The sequence below is a fragment of the Panthera onca genome, chromosome B4 (assembly GCF_046562875.1).
Source record: "Panthera onca isolate mPanOnc1 chromosome B4, mPanOnc1 haplotype 2, whole genome shotgun sequence".
NCBI lineage: Eukaryota > Metazoa > Chordata > Mammalia > Carnivora > Felidae > Panthera > Panthera onca.
Genome location: NC_138345.1, coordinates 24,467,377 through 24,483,900, shown reverse-complemented (window position 1 = coordinate 24,483,900; position 16,524 = coordinate 24,467,377). Strand labels below are relative to the sequence as shown.

Sequence of the window (16,524 nt, the reverse complement as noted above, 5' to 3'; positions counted from 1 at the left end):
GGCTCCATACAAGGTTAAAGGTTATACCATTGCACAGTAGCAGAGTTCAGCTAGAATTTTTATTCCCAAATTCTCCATTCATTCTTTCATTTGGGATCAGTTTATACTTGAACGCTAACTTTTTTTTCTTACTCACTTGAAACCACAAATGGGGGCAGATGTGTGGCTATATTTAGAATACTTCTGGGGCACCTGGGTGGCCCAGTCTGTTAAGCGTCTGACTTTGGCTCAGGTTCACGGTTTGTGAGTTTGAGCCCTGTGTCAGGCTCTGTGCTCATGGCTCAGAGCCTGGAACCTGCTTCAGATTCTGTGTCTGCTTCTCTCTGCCCCTTCCCCACTTTTGCTCTGTCTCTCTCAAAATAAATAAACGTAAAAAAAATTTTTTTAAGAATACTTCTAAGTTACCTTAGAATAGTATAATATTTAGTGTATTGTAATGCTGTCACATTAGTTTATCTTGTTATTCAAGTTTACAGTTTCTAAATCCTGCTGTGGTATTTAGCAGCTAGGTAGGATTCTAGACATTGATAAAAATGAGCAATATCATTCTAAACAAACATTAAATAACACCAAAATTCTGGCGTAATTTCTAGAAATGAGACTGAATCTAAAAGACAAAGTACATTCCTCTTTTGGATGACTTTTTTTTTTTTAATGTTTATTTGTTTTTGAGAGAGAGAGAGGGCACGGGTGTGCCCAAACGGGACGGGCAGAGAGAGAGGGAGACATAGCATCTGAAGCAGGCTCCAGGCTCCAAGGTGTCAGCACAGAGCCCCGTGTGGGGCTTAAACTCATGAACTGTGAGATCATGACCTGAGCCGAAGTTGGATTCTTAACCAACTGAACCACCTAGGTGCCCCTGGATGACTTTCTTAATGTTGCCTTTATGGTCACCTGAAAAATGGTAGCTACATATTTAAAAGGGAACATGTTAAAGAAAGAACTTGAGACCCCAGAATATACAAACTTAGAGTCTACAACGTAAAGATACTTTTTCTTAAGTGGCATCGTACAAGTAGTGATGCTTTAGGACTATATCATTATTTCATGTTATTCATAAGCCATATTAGCTCATATATAGGCTAATCATCTTTCATAGAAGTAGCCTTTAGGACCAAAGCAATTTTTCTTCCAATTTTGAATTTTGGCTAAACTGGTTCAGAAGAAAACTTAGAACCAAAGCAACATGTAACTTCCTACTACTGTTGGCTTGCTCAGATTTAGATTCATAAGTTACAAATGAGGTTTCCGGACCCTGTTTGTGCCTTAGTTAGAATCTGACTAAGGAACTATTGTGCATAGTGATTTTTTTAAATTTAACTTTGTTATTTTTTAAAATAAATTAAAACAATAATTTTATTTATTTTTGAGAGTGTGTGTGCACATACGCTTGAGCAGGGGAAGGGCATAGAGAGAAGGGGACAGTGGATCTGAAGCAGGCTCTGACAGCAGGTTGCCTGATGCAGGGCTCAAACTCACAAACTGTGAGATCATGACCTGAGCTGAAGTCAGGCACTTAACCCCCACTGAGACATCCAGGCACCCCTGGTTTTTTTTTTTTTAAACATCAAGGTGCTAGGCCCTTTTCTGAATTTGGAAGCAACATGTGATTTTGAATGTTAACATTTATAATTTATCAATTTTTAAAATACTATATTACCATTCAAATAATGAATACTTGGGCATTGACTTTTTTAGGAAAGCCTGAGGTCTTGTACACTTCTGTGTTAAAGTGGACTTAGATTTAATGTGATAAGGTGTTTGTGTTTAAATCAGTGTTTATCACCTGTGATTCAGTTGAGTTAGTTTCATAGGATAAAATACTAACCTAAGACATTGGACCTGTATAAGATTGGAATAATTAAGTGGTGGTTTTCTTATGAATATATTCTTTTGAAAAATATTTGATACACACGAATATTTCCCTATTGCTTATGGATATTTTTTCTTTATAAAATATTTGAAATATGGCTGGGTAAAAGCTTATTAACATGAATTGAATAATTGTAAATATAAACGTGTCCTATCAGATATAATTTATTTCGAATTAATTTCTACTTTTTCCCCCCTTTTTTTGCCAACGTAAAGTGGCTAAAAGCCAAGGTAAGAGATACTACTTATCATTTGATCCACAGTATTCCCTCTATATTGATAGAGGCTGCAGAGCCACTAAAATTTGAAAACTCTTCCTATGTCTGTCTGCTTTTTTCCCCTAGGATTTATGTAGATTAAATATACTGAAACTCAGTTCAAATCAGCAACATTTAGCTTGGATGTGTTAATATATCAAAGATATATTGACATCTGCATTTATATAGGAACATTAATTTTGCTAACATTTATTGCTTTGCTCATTTTTTTGATAGTTGCCTTGCTTTTATTGACTTAACAATTTGGAGGTTTTCCAGACATATATGACTTTGTTACTGAATTGTTAAGATAACGATTTTTCAGATGTATGTTTTAGCAAGTTGACACTGAGATCTGTAGTTTTTATTCATGCACATATCTAAAAAAATTTGGAGAAATCCAGTATTTGAATGCAGATAAGTTTGATCTCAGTGAACATGTTTCACAACAATAAAATAATATATAAAATCCAATATTCACACCTGTATTTTGCCATAAATTAGTATGAATAACAGAAAGATAATAGGAAAAGCCAAGTGCAGGTGGTTTCTTGACTTATTAAAATGTGGTACCAAAGTCTGTTATTAAAATTGTCTGGGAATCCTTACTTCACATTCTGATATTAAAAAAATAATATATGGTGTCAAAACACCAACAGAACAATTTGATATAAAAATAAAAGCTTTTCTTTCCACATTGTAGCATGGAAATAACCAGCCTGCAAGAACTGGCACACTGTCGAGAACAAATCCTCCTACTCAGAAACCACCAAGCCCTCCCATGTCAGGCCGGGGAACACTGGGGTAAGAATTCAACTTCATTTTACAAGAAAATCCATAGGCTGAAGAAAAAGATATTTCTGTGACTTAAGTAAATGTATGGGTTCTTGCTGTGGGACCCTCTCAGTGTGAACTACCTTTTACAAATTTCATTTTGGCTCTTATTTCCTTCAACAGAATCCATGGTGAATCCGCTTGTTTTATAATATTCTCTATGGAAGTCTGTACTAGAAAACTTCTTTTGTATATATGTCAATAAACATCATTTATTTTTTTTCTAATTCATTTTTTGGGGGAAAAAAAAGTAAGTGTAGCCTAAGTTTGTGTCTAGTGAAATTACCAGAGGATTCCATATGGTGCTTTCACATGTGTTTATAGTATGCATATTGCAGGACTTTAAATAAGTGGTATATTTTATGTAGTTTGATTTCATAGCCTGCATCTCTTCTTGGCACCTGAAATTAGGGACTCTTTATCTTTAACTGTGCTTCTGCTGGTAATCTGAGGGCCCTTCATACTTGAGCTTTGGGGGAAGGCTAGTTGGAGAAATAGAAAAGGTAACAATTTGTGGCTTCTTCCTTCTCAGTTCTCAGTGCAATAAAAATATTGAATAATTGGTAAGATATTTCTGAAAGATTGTTCACCTTAAAATAGGAAGTAATGTAGTAGAGTTCTTGGTTTTGGTAGAAAGGTGAGGAACCATTATTTTATAGTAACAGGGATTAACAATCAACAGTTTCATAGAATCTTAGTTCCCATTTTCGTTCTGTAAACCCCTGTCCCCTGAAAAAAAAAAACATGAAATTATTAAATCGAAAAGTTAAAATCATTTATTAAGAAATGCGTGGCATTATATAGGATTGGAAATGTACTTGTTCATATTATTTCCACACTGAAGTACGAATAAAATGCAGAGGAGATAGTTTTCATACAATGTACAAGGACAGTGGCTTGTGGGTGACTGAGCTGGGAATAACGTATATTTCAAAGATTAATATTACTGAGCATTAAAAAAAATTAGAATCATTATTTTCAGAAATAAGGTTAGAACTTTTAAATTACCCTTTCCTAGGGTTTTTATAACAAAAAGTAACAAATTTTAGTTTTTGTGTAAAATAACAAAGTTTATATACCCCAATTAAGAGTTTTATTTATTTTATTTTATTTTATTTTAGAACACTTCTTTAAAAAAATTTTTTTTTAAACTTTTATTTGTTTTTGAGAGAGAGAGAGACAGAGTACAAGTGGGGGAGGGGCAGAGAAGGTGGGAGTCATAGAATCTGAAGCAGCCTCCAGGCTCCGAGCTGTCAGCACAGAGCCTGAGGTGGGGCTTAAGCCCATGAAACATGAGATCATGACCTGAGCTGAAGTTGGACGCTTAACTGAGCCACCCAGGCACCCAAAGAATTTTTTTTTTAAACAAAACTTTATTATTACAAGTTAAAGAAAAAAACTTGTACTTGGTTATCAAGAGACAAATGACAGATTTGGTGGGGGGGGGGGGACTACCACTTAATCTTTCTTATTCATTATTCCTTCTCTGTTATGCTTCTTTAGACGAAATACTCCTTACAAAACCCTGGAACCTGTTAAACCCCCAACAGTTCCTAATGACTACATGACAAGTCCTGCTAGGCTCGGAAGTCAACATAGTCCAGGCAGGACAGCTTCTTTAAACCAGAGACCGAGGACACACAGGTAAACCTTCAGTTGAGCCTTTGAATATCCATGAGTGGGGGTTATTGACTGGTGACAAACTCCTGTAAAGTTGCTGAATAAAGGTAAAGTACTTCTCTAATGCTAATATAGAATATAAAAGATGAGGTTAATAACATTGTAGATGTTTCTAGAAATTTGTATGGTAATTCCTCTGTTTTGGGGGGATTTTAAATATCTGTTCATACAATTGCAAATTGCTACAATGTTTTCTTTTTGATGGAGGTATAAATGCATATTTGGATCAGGGCCTAAAGAATGTTTTTTAAAACAGTTATTTAAAGATCAAGGCAACCACTCTTAAGTATTTTTGGATAAAAGGTGAAATATCAGAAATTATACAACATATAAACTTTATGAGGTTGGAAGTAAAAGGACACCTGAAATATGAGGAAGAATTTGTTAAGAGAGTTGGTATACTACAATATGTAAGTTGCTAAAAAAAAAAAAAAAGTTATAGAAGTCACCTTCCCAGTGGATTTTTGAAAAACTGGGTTATGAAGCATGACGTACATTCAGAAAAGTATACAATTTGTAAAGTATACAACTTGATGGTTTAATACAAATTGAATACACCCACACAACCATCCCCAGATCAGAAAATGGAATATGACCAGCAACCCTAAAGTCCTGCTTAGGCCCTTCCCCCGAAAAGTAGCAACACCATGTTTGGATTTTTTTATACAGCCAGACAAATTTATTGTATAGTTTAATTTATTTTTTTCTTTAGTTTTATCAGTCACTTAAGAACTTGGGCAAGGAACCTCTCTATACCTTGACTTTTGGGTTGGTATATTAGAGAAATTTCGCAAAATCATTTTGAGGGGACTCAGGGAAGTCAAGCCTCTCAGGTGCTGTGTAATGGAAATTTGTTGTTATTGTTACTGTTAGTAAAGAAATGATTATATTGATACCTGCAGTTACTATATCAGGTCAAGATCAGTGAGGACCAATTTTTTTTTTGATATATTTTATCAAAAAAATATATTTGAATTTGAATTGAATTATATTTGAAAAAAATATATTTGAATAATAATTCAAAGCATGATTTTTCTTTATAATGGAATAATAGTTTAATCATATTCAACAACTAGTCACTAAAAGTTACTTCATTAGATACTAAGGATATACCAGGAAAATAAGTTTAATTTTCCAGAAGCTCATTTTGTTAGAACAAGCATCAACAAACTTTAAAAAAAAAAATTTTTTTTTTAAAGTTTATTTATTTTGAGAGAGAGAGTGTGTGCGCTCAGGCAGGCAAGCACAAGCAGAGAAGGGGCAGAGAGAGAGAATTCCCAGCAGGCTCTGTGCTGACAGTGCAGAGCCCGACCTCACAAACCGTGAGGTTGTGACTTGAGCCGAAATCAAAAGTTGGATGTTCAACCAACTAAGCCACCCAGGTGCCCCAAGAAACTTTTTAATGAAAGGCCAGATTGTTAATATTTTAGGGTTTGTGGGCCATATGGTCTCTGTTGAAGTTACTCAGCTCTGTCATTGCACATGAAAGCAGCCATGGACAACACCTAAATGAATGAGCATGTGGCCGTGTTCCAATAAAACTTTGTATGCAGAACTGAAATTTGAATTTCGTATAATTTTAATGTGTCATTAAATAATACTCCTTCAATTTTTAAAAAAAAACTTTTAAAAATGAAAAGAATGTTCTTAGCACACAGGTCATAAAAATGAACCATGGGCCAAATTTGGCCCATTGGCTGTAATTTTCCAACCCCTATGTGAGAAAAAAGACACATAAGCTAGTAATTGTAGAAGAGCATAATAAATACAAAAACTTCATATGATTGTGATGCAGTGGTGGCACAAAGCAGAATAATTGATCACCTGGCTTGAGGGAGTAGGGAGGCCTTCACATTGAAGCTATTTATTTTATATAAACAGCTTGCTCTTTTTTTCTTTTTCTTGCATTAACATATGATAATGTAATTATAGAATAACCATATTGGAGAAGAAAATCAATTTTATCTAAGCAGTGCTCTCTTGAGTTTCTGGGCCTATTGAGCCAGTGATGTTGATTTTAAACCATACTATGGAGCCTAAGGTTACATGTGCACATATATACGTTAGTATACATGTGCATGCACAGATTACTAAAAACAACTGGATAGTGTGAGGTCCTATGCCTAAAGACACAGTGAATCCATAGGAATTAGAATAGTAAGGGATTGTTTAGCGTTAACAGTATCAACTCTTCTAGAATGCGCCATGCTGAAACTTCACTACTGTTTGTTTGTTTTTTGTTTTGTTTGTTTTTGCCGGTTTGCTTGTTTTCCAAAAAATTTCCCTGTTTTATCACCATTCTTTGAGATAGATGGAGATTTTCATATTAATTCCAAAATAAAACTGGTTACACTTTTTATTAACTTACTAGCTTTCATAACATCTTGTACATTTTCTTTTGTGGCATGCATCATGCTATTTTTTTTTTAATGTCTATTTAATTTTGATAGAGACAGAGTGTGAGCGGGAGAGAGGAGGGGAGACACACACACACACACACACACACACACACACAATCTGAAGCAGGCTCCAGGCTCTGAGCTGTTAGCACAAGGTCCTGACACGGAGCTTGAACTCATGAGCCGTGAGATTGTGACCTGAGCTGAAGTTGAACACTTAACTGACTGAGCCACCCAAGCTCCCACATTGTGCTGTTTTTTAATGTCTATTTTCCCATTCTCAACTGTGAGCTCCATGGCAGCCTAGTTCATGTCTGCTTTGGTACTGCTGTTCATAATAGGTGTTAAGTAAACTTTTTGGGGGGCATCAGTCAGTTAAGTGTCTCAGTCAGTTAAGCGTCTGACTGTTGGTGTCAGTTCAGGTCATGATTTCACGGTTCGTAGCATTGAGCCCTGCATCAGGTTCTGTGCTGGCAGCACAGAGCCTGCTTGGGATTCTTTCTCTCTCTGTCTCTCTCTCTCTGTCTCTCCCCCTCCCCCCCCCCCTCCCCCGTCTCTCTCGGCCCCTCCCTTGCTATCTCTCAAAATAAATAAACTTAAAAAAAAAATCAACTTTTGATGACTCATTGTATAAGAATTTAATAGTGATTCATTTATCAATAGGATGACCTCTTCTGATAGTTCTTTGTACTGTGTTAGGACTGTACTGATTTCCAGTAGATTGAGAAGTAGTGCAAAACACAAAAACCGCCTTAACTATTAAGGTTAAAATTGTATTGAACAGTTTTAAAAATTTTGATGTACATACGTATACACATACACATTATAAAAGGAGTAATTAGTGGCTTTGAATTGATTGTTTCATTGTTTTTGGGTAAATCTCTAGAGTGGCTTTTTTCACATTTTTTACTTTTCAGTGGAAGTAGTGGAGGGAGTGGAAGTCGAGAAAACAGTGGAAGCAGCAGTATTGGCATTCCCATTGCCGTGCCTACACCTTCACCACCCACTATTGGACCAGGTATTTTTTTATTAATCTGTTTTAATATGTGGTAGTATTTATGAGCTTTATTATAAAGTCTGAAATAGTTTAGTTATTTTAGATAAAATTGCTTATTAAATTTATGTGATTGTTGCTAGAAGAAATGCTAACATTTAAAAACATTTTTAGGGAGACCTTCATGGAAACTTTAAGGTTTTCCTAGCTGTTTCTTACATACAGAACTTATTAAATAGCTTTACTAAGTAGTGTTTTGGCCATTTTGCTTAGAAATAGTTGCCTTGGGCACTAGTCAAGAATGACATTTAATATTTCAAGAGCAGGAGTGTCTTTAATGTAAATTATATACCAGTGAGTTTTGATGTTACCTTGTAGGCTAGTGCCTCACCTCTTGTGTTCGCTTGTTTTATGACTACTACATTTATGTATAATATTCCATGCCATGAATAAAATGCCATGAATATAAAATAGGATTAAAATAAGAAAAGTCCTTTTGCTCTTTAGATTATAGAAAAAATTTAAGAAATCATCGTAGAGCATTAAATTAATCCCTTGATTTTTTAGTAAATGAAAACTTCATAATGTTAAAAATATATATTTAAAAAGTAAGTATGATAATCAAAACTGTTAGGGAAAAATTCTTAGCTTCTCAAGGAGATTACTGAAAAAGGAGAAAAAGCTACTTATAAAAACAGGCATATTTTATAGTTAATGCAAGTATGATCTCTGTGTCCTCTTTACCTAGTAAAATTCATATTCATTTAGACATGCTTTACATGGGGGTGTCTCTTTGTTTTTTTTCCTTTCCACAACTTTGTGCTTTCTTGCTGTTTCAGAATGTTTAGTTCTCTTTCTTGTATTCTGACCTAAATTATAAACTATTTTATTAGAAAACATTTCTGTCCCTCCTCCTTCTGGAGCTCCACCAGTATCACCTCCTCCACCACTTCTCCCAGTGAACACTGTGATAGGTGAGATTGCGTAACCACTGTAGTGACGTACCTTACTTTGCACAATTCATGGTAAACTCCTCTGTTAGACTGCTAGCTTTCATAGTTATTAGGTTGTAGGTGGTAACACAAAGGTTAAAGTGTTAAATCTAATTACACTAATTTCTTCTGGTGAAAGGCCTCTGAAGTTACACAGTTAAATGTAAAATCATGTCCTCTGAAATGTGCAGTGTTTCTATGCTTAATTTTTAATGTGGTTTGTATTTCTTGCTTGTTTGGATTTTCTAAGGAAAATTATAGCAGTGATTGTTCAAAAAGATATTTTTAAATTAGTAATATAATATTTTTTAAAGTGAAACTTGATTTGGAACTCCCTGCTATATACAACAAGTCAAAGAATTGGGGTGAGAATGAGTGATAGGAGAAACAAAAAATGGAGAAGAAAACGATATATGGTTATGGGGTGCTCTGAGGCTTTCCTGTGGATCGTAGTGTGAAAAACTCTGATATAGTTCAGTACTTTTGGCATCTGGGATGCCAAGAAATACATATTTTTTAATCGAATACATTTACATTGTTCCTAAATTAGAGGTGACTGGATTGAGCATATAAGGAATTCCAAATATAGACCCAGTATGAAGCCATTCAACTTAGAAATATACAGTAGCAATAATCTGAGTAGAAATGGGTAATGAAATGTTTCAAATGACAGTGGAGTTTCAGCTTGGGTAAAATGAAGCTGTCCTGCTACATCTTTTAAAAACCATGGTACTTGTACTCAAAAGGGACGAAAGGAGGCAATAAAAAGAAGACCCTAATAATAAAAATGATCGTTAGAAAGTCCATGTGAGAAAAAATGCCCCCAGTGTAGGCAATAATCAGGAAAATGAAAGATAAAATCACGATGAGATACTATTTTATATTCACTAGATAGGTGGAAATATAGAAGTCTACTAGTTCTAAATGTTGATGAGGATGTGTAGTAACAGGAAAGGACATTGCTGGTGGGAGTTTATTAGAGTTTATTAGTTGATACACGCACTTTGGGAAGTAATTTGCTGTTACCTGGTCAAGTTGAATGGGTTTCTACCTTAGATTTAATAATTTCATTTCTAGATATTTACCCTAGAGTACTGGTTCTTAGAATATGGCTACAGGACCCCTGGGGGCTGCTAAGATCCTTTTATGGAGTGTTTAAAAAAAAATTTTTTTTTTAAATATTTATTATTTTTGAGAGAGAGAGAGAGAGAAAGAGCAAGCGGGGAAGGGGCACAGAGAGAGGGAGACACAGAATCGGAAGCAGGCTCCAGGCTCTGAGCTGTCAGCACAGAGCCTGATGCGGGGCTCGAACTCATAGACTGCAAGATCATGACCTGAGCTGTAGTCGGCTGCCCAACTGACTGACCCACCCAGGCGCCACTGGAGTTTTTGAGGTCAGAACTATATTCATAATAATACTAAGACCTATTTGCCTTTTTCATTTCTCATTCTGGTACCAGTATACAGTGGGAGTTTCCAGAGCCTCTGTGACTTATGATAAAATCATTGCTGTGACAGCTAACAGAATGGTTTTTTTGTATATTCATGTGTTGTTTTTTTTTTTTTTTTTAATTTTTTTTAACGTTTATTCATTTTTTGAGAGGCAGAGAGAGAGCACAAGCAGGGGTGGGCCAGAGAGAGAGGGAGACACAGAATCCAAAGCCGGCTCCAGGCTCTTAGCTGCCAGCGCAGAGCCTGATGCGGGGCTCGAACTCCCGAACTGTGAGATCATGTCCTGAGCCCAAGTCAGACCCCCCCCAACTGACTGAACCACCCAGGTGCCCCAGTAATATTCATGTGTTTTAATTCAGTTTTAGTTTCTATTATAGTAATTACTGTAATTACTCTATTGCTGTCATCCACCTCTGCAAAAGCTTTTTGAGGTTCTCTAATTTTAAAGAGTGGACACTAAGATGATACAATTTACCACTGGCCTAGAACAGTGGCTTTCAGAGTGTGATCCCCAGACCAGCTGCATCATCACCACAGGGAAACTAGTTAGAAATGTAAATTCTCAGATCCCACTGTACACCTACTTACTCAGGAACTTTGAGGACTGGGCCCAGCAATCTGTATTATAAGAAGCCCTCAAGGTGAAATTCTCATCAGTGCTAAGTTTGAGAATCAGTGTTGTAGAGAAACTCAGGAAAAATATTTAGGCATGTTCATAGTAGTAGCATTAATATCAGCAAAAATCTGGATGCAACCCAAATGTTTAATAACAATAGAATGGATAAATATATTGTGCAATGTTCACATGCAAATAAAGCAACAAAAATGGATGATACAATATTGATATACTTACCAACATGGACGAATCTTAAAAAAAGAAGATCAAAGGAAAAGAGAAAGCCAGCAGCATGCATAATTATTGCATTATGAAAGCTTATAAATTATGACTTCTCTGTATGTATCTGTGCTTTAAAAAAAGAAACTGTAAAGAAAGAATGTTTAATACCTTTCGGTTTTGGGATCTAGAAGGCTCAAACAGGAAGCTTTGGTGATACTGGTAATATTCTGTTTCTTGGAGCTGAGTATCTTATTTTTCTTTAATTTACATATAAAAATATATTTATGTAAATTACAACCATTACATATAATTATATATATTAGTATACATATAAGTTATATTTTAATATATATTTTATTATGTATTATATATATTTAATGTATTATATTTTAATATATATTATATATTATATATTAGTATATATAATTATGTATAAGTCAGAGAAATATAAAAATCATTTTACAGAGGTCTCTATTAAAAAGTTAAAGGTTTACTTCTTAGAGCTCTCTGGAAACCCTGGCTACCCAAAATTAGTTATTCATGAGATCTTTTGATTAGGGTATTATTTTTTTTTTTTTTTTTTTTTTTTTTTTTTTTTTTTTTTTATTTTTGGGACAGAGAGAGACAGAGCATGAACGGGGGAGGGTCAGAGAGAGAGGGAGACACAGAATCGGAAACAGGCTCCAGGCTCCGAGCCATCAGCCCAGAGCCTGACGCGGGGCTCGAACTCACAGACCGCGAGATCGTGGCCTGGCTGAAGTCGGACGCTTAACCGACTGCGCCACCCAGGCGCCCCAGGGTATTATTTTTTAAAATGTGTTTCTATTCAGAAGAGGACCATGTAGGTGATTCGAATATTTAGTTACTGCCTATGGCTTGGGAGCTCCAAAATGTTAAATATTACCACTTTTTAAAATGAACAACCTCTGCTGTATGGTTTTATGGTAATAACTTGTATGACTCTAGGAGAGGTTAATTACACAACTGAATGAAAATAAACTAGTTTTACTTACTTAGTCATGGTTAGATGTTTGGGTGGGGCAAAGAAGGCTAACATTAATCCTGAAGTTACCTTTGAAAAGTGTGGTTAACTTTAGAGGCTTTGAACTTTATTAACCTTTTAAATATTAAACTTTTGAAATGTTGGTAAAGATGACTTTGAATAAAATTAAGTATTGATAGTTTTTAGTCATTTTAGATATGTATGATAATAAAGAAGATTTGTTTTGGGTAAAGAATGGAAAAAGCCCTCCAAGTATGGAGAAAGGTAATGGATATTCTACATAAAACTGCTTTTGAAATTTTGAAATTGTAAAATGATTTTACAAAGTCTAAAATTATTTCCAGTTTCTCAGTGAAAGGGGAAGTATGTTATTCTTAAAACTTTGGAGATACATAAGAAATCTGATTCTAGATATGAGTACTTTGAAACTAGAAATTTTGTTTCCCATAAAAATTCTGTCATATGTTGTATTTGATAATAATTGCTAACACAATAAACATTCACTAAATATAGTACTAAAATATAGTAGCATAGGTAGAAAGTATGCTTACTTGTTTAAATTTTATAATTTAACCTGTGCTTCTGAAGATTTGGCAATGGAAAGGAAGAAGTTTACCAACTATTAATACATTCACATCTAAAAACCGATGCTTTTCATCTCAGATTATCTTCTGGTACTTATTTTGTTGGAGAGACATAGTTTACATATAAAAGCTATATATTCTAAACTGATACAGAAAAATTTATATATAATATTAGCAAACTACCATTTGGGATTCTGCCAAATTAAAAAGTTTAAGAATGTTACTTACTTACTTTTTCAGCTTTCCATACAGTATCTGTTTTTCCTTCTGTTTTTAACTTCAGAGGAGCTATTTGTGTTTTATCTTTACTTTTCTCTTAATTTTGTGCTGTGGGCTTTAAAAAGTAAATATTTCTTACTGTGAGTCCCCTTCCCTTTGTTCTGCCATTGGAGGTGACATATGTGCTCAAGTTCTTTGTTGGTTGCCTTTGACTAATGCTTTGCAGCAGCGCCGGGCTCAGCTCCTGGTTCCCAGTATGGCACAATGACCAGGCAGATTTCCCGACACAACTCGACCACCTCCTCGACATCTTCTGGTGGATACAGACGAGCTCCCTCTGTGACTGCTCAATTTTCTGCTCAGCCTCATGTTAATGGAGGTCCACTTTATTCTCAGAATTCAAGTAAGCTTGTGCTTTGCAGGCATACAACAGTGGAGTTCCTTTTGAACAAAAGTATTTGAAGCTGATTTTCTTGCCAGTGATAGACAACAATTGAAACCAGGCTATTTCATGTTTATTTTTGCTTTAGGAAGTTGGTCCTTGAATTGTGCTATTTTAAGAATAATTGCTTATCATTTTCTCTCAAAAAATTCAGACTTAGTATATTTATGTACTAAAATTTAACTAATGATTTTTATTACTATAAATAGAACTAGAAGAAAAAATACTGAAATTAGTTAAGCTGAATTTATTTTTATTGGCATGTTTGAGACCATTCAATAACACTGAAAGTAAGAACATTGAAAAATTGTTCTTTAATATAATGAAATTGCTGGCTATCACTTTTAAGCTTGTTAACCTGTACTGAAATGAGTTCTGAACCATTGAAAACATTTGTGATGCCTGCTTATTCTGTTTCTAATCACTGTAACAGTTGGGGTGGGGACTTTCTTCTGATTTCTTTCTCTTCACATCAAATTGCACATCTCAACACTAACTGCAATTTAAAGGCTTAAAGATATTTAAAGATTAGAAAATAGTTTTGGCATCTAAAGACAAGAAGTATGAATTGCTTAGGATAATCATTAATTTCAGTTTCATATTAAACTCATTGAAAATCATTAATTTCGTTTCATATTAAAATGCTTATTTCAAAAAGAAAAAAAAAAAAATCTGAAATGAGCCTGTTGTCCAGTATTTATTATTGGCTTGAAGAGGTGAATACTGGGCATAGACTGGAACACACTTTCCCATGTGGTTTTTGTAACTGCTTTCTAGAGCTGCATGTTGTATTAGTAAAAAACACTGAATACTCCTTGTTTACCTAGGAAGGTGGTTTTAAGTTTATTTATAATGCATATTCTGAACATGTATTTTAAAGCAGAGCTAGAGGAAAGTTCTCTTACTTGTTCCCAGTGTAAATTTTAGAGTTAAAGATTGTGTTATAGCAAGAAACTTCTAAGAATTGAAAAACACTTTAGCAGAAATGTCAAAATTCACAGATAATCCTCAAGTTTATACAGTCCTTTTCCAGACTAAAATTTTCTTCCAGGCTACCAAGAAATTTTGCCAGCTAGAATTTTACCTCACATTTTCCTTGATTTCCGTTTGGTAATGAAAGGTAGTTAGAGTCTTAATATTCCCTGGATTATTGGATTATTATTAGCCTCAGTGGTTTCATGATCTTTTAATTTTTTTTTATAATATGTTGTGTTTTTAGATCCCATCTTTATGTTCTTTTTTTTCTTTTCCTCACTTAGACATTTAGTTCATTCTGCAAATAGAATTTTTGGTGACACTTCACCTAATATATGTTTGTGCAGTTTTATTTTAACAGTGCTTGGTGGGTTACTTAATCTTAAATAAGACATTTTCGTTACTGAATGACCATATCTTTTTGAAACTATAAAGGAAATTTGGACTCGAATTTAAAAAATAAATTATGTGTCAAAATAATTTTCCTTCAGTCTAGTTACTGTTGGTGTTGTAATAATTGCAGTAGTAGTAGCGGTTGTTATAGTATTTTTAGTACGTAAATGTTTTTAGTGTTTTGATGTGCATATTTCCCCTTCTGTCCCAAGTGTGGCGATAACGACTAGTATCTTCCTAACATAGCTTTTCTTTTTCTCTACATACTAACCAGCATGTCTAGCTACTAAGGGTTGTTTCTAAACAATTTTTTTTAGGTTTGTGGGAGGGTTTTTGTTTTTTAAATCAGAACTGTAATATTTTACTTCTTAACAAGCCTTCTGTATACAAAGTATCAAAATCAATGAGGACCAATATCCTAGTGAATTGATGTCAATTTTAGCCATACAATGAATATTAATGAACTTACATTGCTTTGTTATTGTTGCTTTGAATACCTAACCTCTTTCAAATTTTTATGCTTACCAACAAAATTCTACGTTGTGTTAACTGAAACAACCCTTTGGTTACATGATCCTTGGGAATGAATAAATTGTTTTTCTCTGTCAATTTAGTGTCACATTTTGGTGACTGCCAGTAAATTGAATTTTGCAGTTCAGTCCTGTTGACTTTTCTGAGCAATCTTTGGCATTTACTGCCTAGTTAAAATGAGACAAAGTGGTAAACTTCTGAATGTTTACTTCTAGTTTGTTACAGTTTTTAATATATTTGCTGCCCACGTGAACATTTGATATCAATTTCCTACAAATTATGTCCTCTCCAGAAAACAGTTGGAATGATTACAACTACTCAGTGATTTGTTAGAAAGTACTTTAATGCAAATAATTGTATATTTTAACCTGTTGTGAGATCAGGTTCCCTATATAGGCTCAGAACAGTGATAAAATGAAGAAGTCCACTTTGAAATACTTATCCTATGAAACTCAATGAACAGTTAACATGGTATGTAGAGCACTGTTATTCCCTGGTAAATTTAGGAGTGATATCTTTGAAAATAAAATTGTCAACTTAGAAAATAATAATGACCTTGTTTTACAAATAAGGGTTTTTCCTGGAGAGCTATGTACAAATTTAGATACATAATAAGAACTGGTTTTTAAAGGAAACCTGTGATTAATGTATTTATTTACATATGGAAGAAACCGCTATTCCATAACGTACTTATTTGGGTTCTCATTTACAGCATTACCTTAAAGCTAGACATACATACCTGTTAGGTTACAGAGATAGGCAAAGACAGTATCCTGGAATTATTCCAGACAGTATTCCAGACAGTATCCTGGAAACCTCCATCTGTATTTTGCTGTTACTCATTTTTTTAAAGTCTTTCCTTAGAATTTGAAAATTCGTTGCATGAAAATGAATGTGATGGTAAATTTAAGTCCTTCCCCAAACAGTTTAATATTAGGATTAAATCAAATGTGTTTTTTTTTTTTTTAAACATAAAATTAACCAGTGGGCTATAAACACAGTTCAGGTTTGCTGGTGGGAAGTGAACGTGAAAGTTCTGCAGGTTTTTGTTTTGTTTTT

The 16,524-nt window shown here is 34.3% G+C and overlaps 1 protein-coding gene across 15 annotated transcripts in view; it reads left to right on the top strand.

Moving 5' to 3' along the window:
• ABI1 (abl interactor 1) overlaps positions 1-16,524 on the top strand; it is a 128,510-nt gene that overhangs the window by 100,936 nt on the left and 11,050 nt on the right. For 2 of the 15 annotated variants that reach the window (XM_060659108.3, XM_060659114.3), the window contains exons 4-9: positions 2,089-2,103; positions 2,833-2,933; positions 4,467-4,607; positions 7,960-8,060; positions 8,930-9,010; positions 13,354-13,527. In XM_060659108.3, the coding sequence (XP_060515091.1) occupies positions 2,089-2,103; positions 2,833-2,933; positions 4,467-4,607; positions 7,960-8,060; positions 8,930-9,010; positions 13,354-13,527 (613 nt within the window). Of the gene's footprint in view, positions 1-2,088; positions 2,104-2,832; positions 2,934-4,466; positions 4,608-7,959; positions 8,061-8,929; positions 9,011-13,350; positions 13,528-16,524 lie in introns of all 15 variants that reach the window. The other 13 variants (XM_060659107.3, XM_060659113.3, XM_060659111.3 and 10 more) reach the window with 8 other exon arrangements.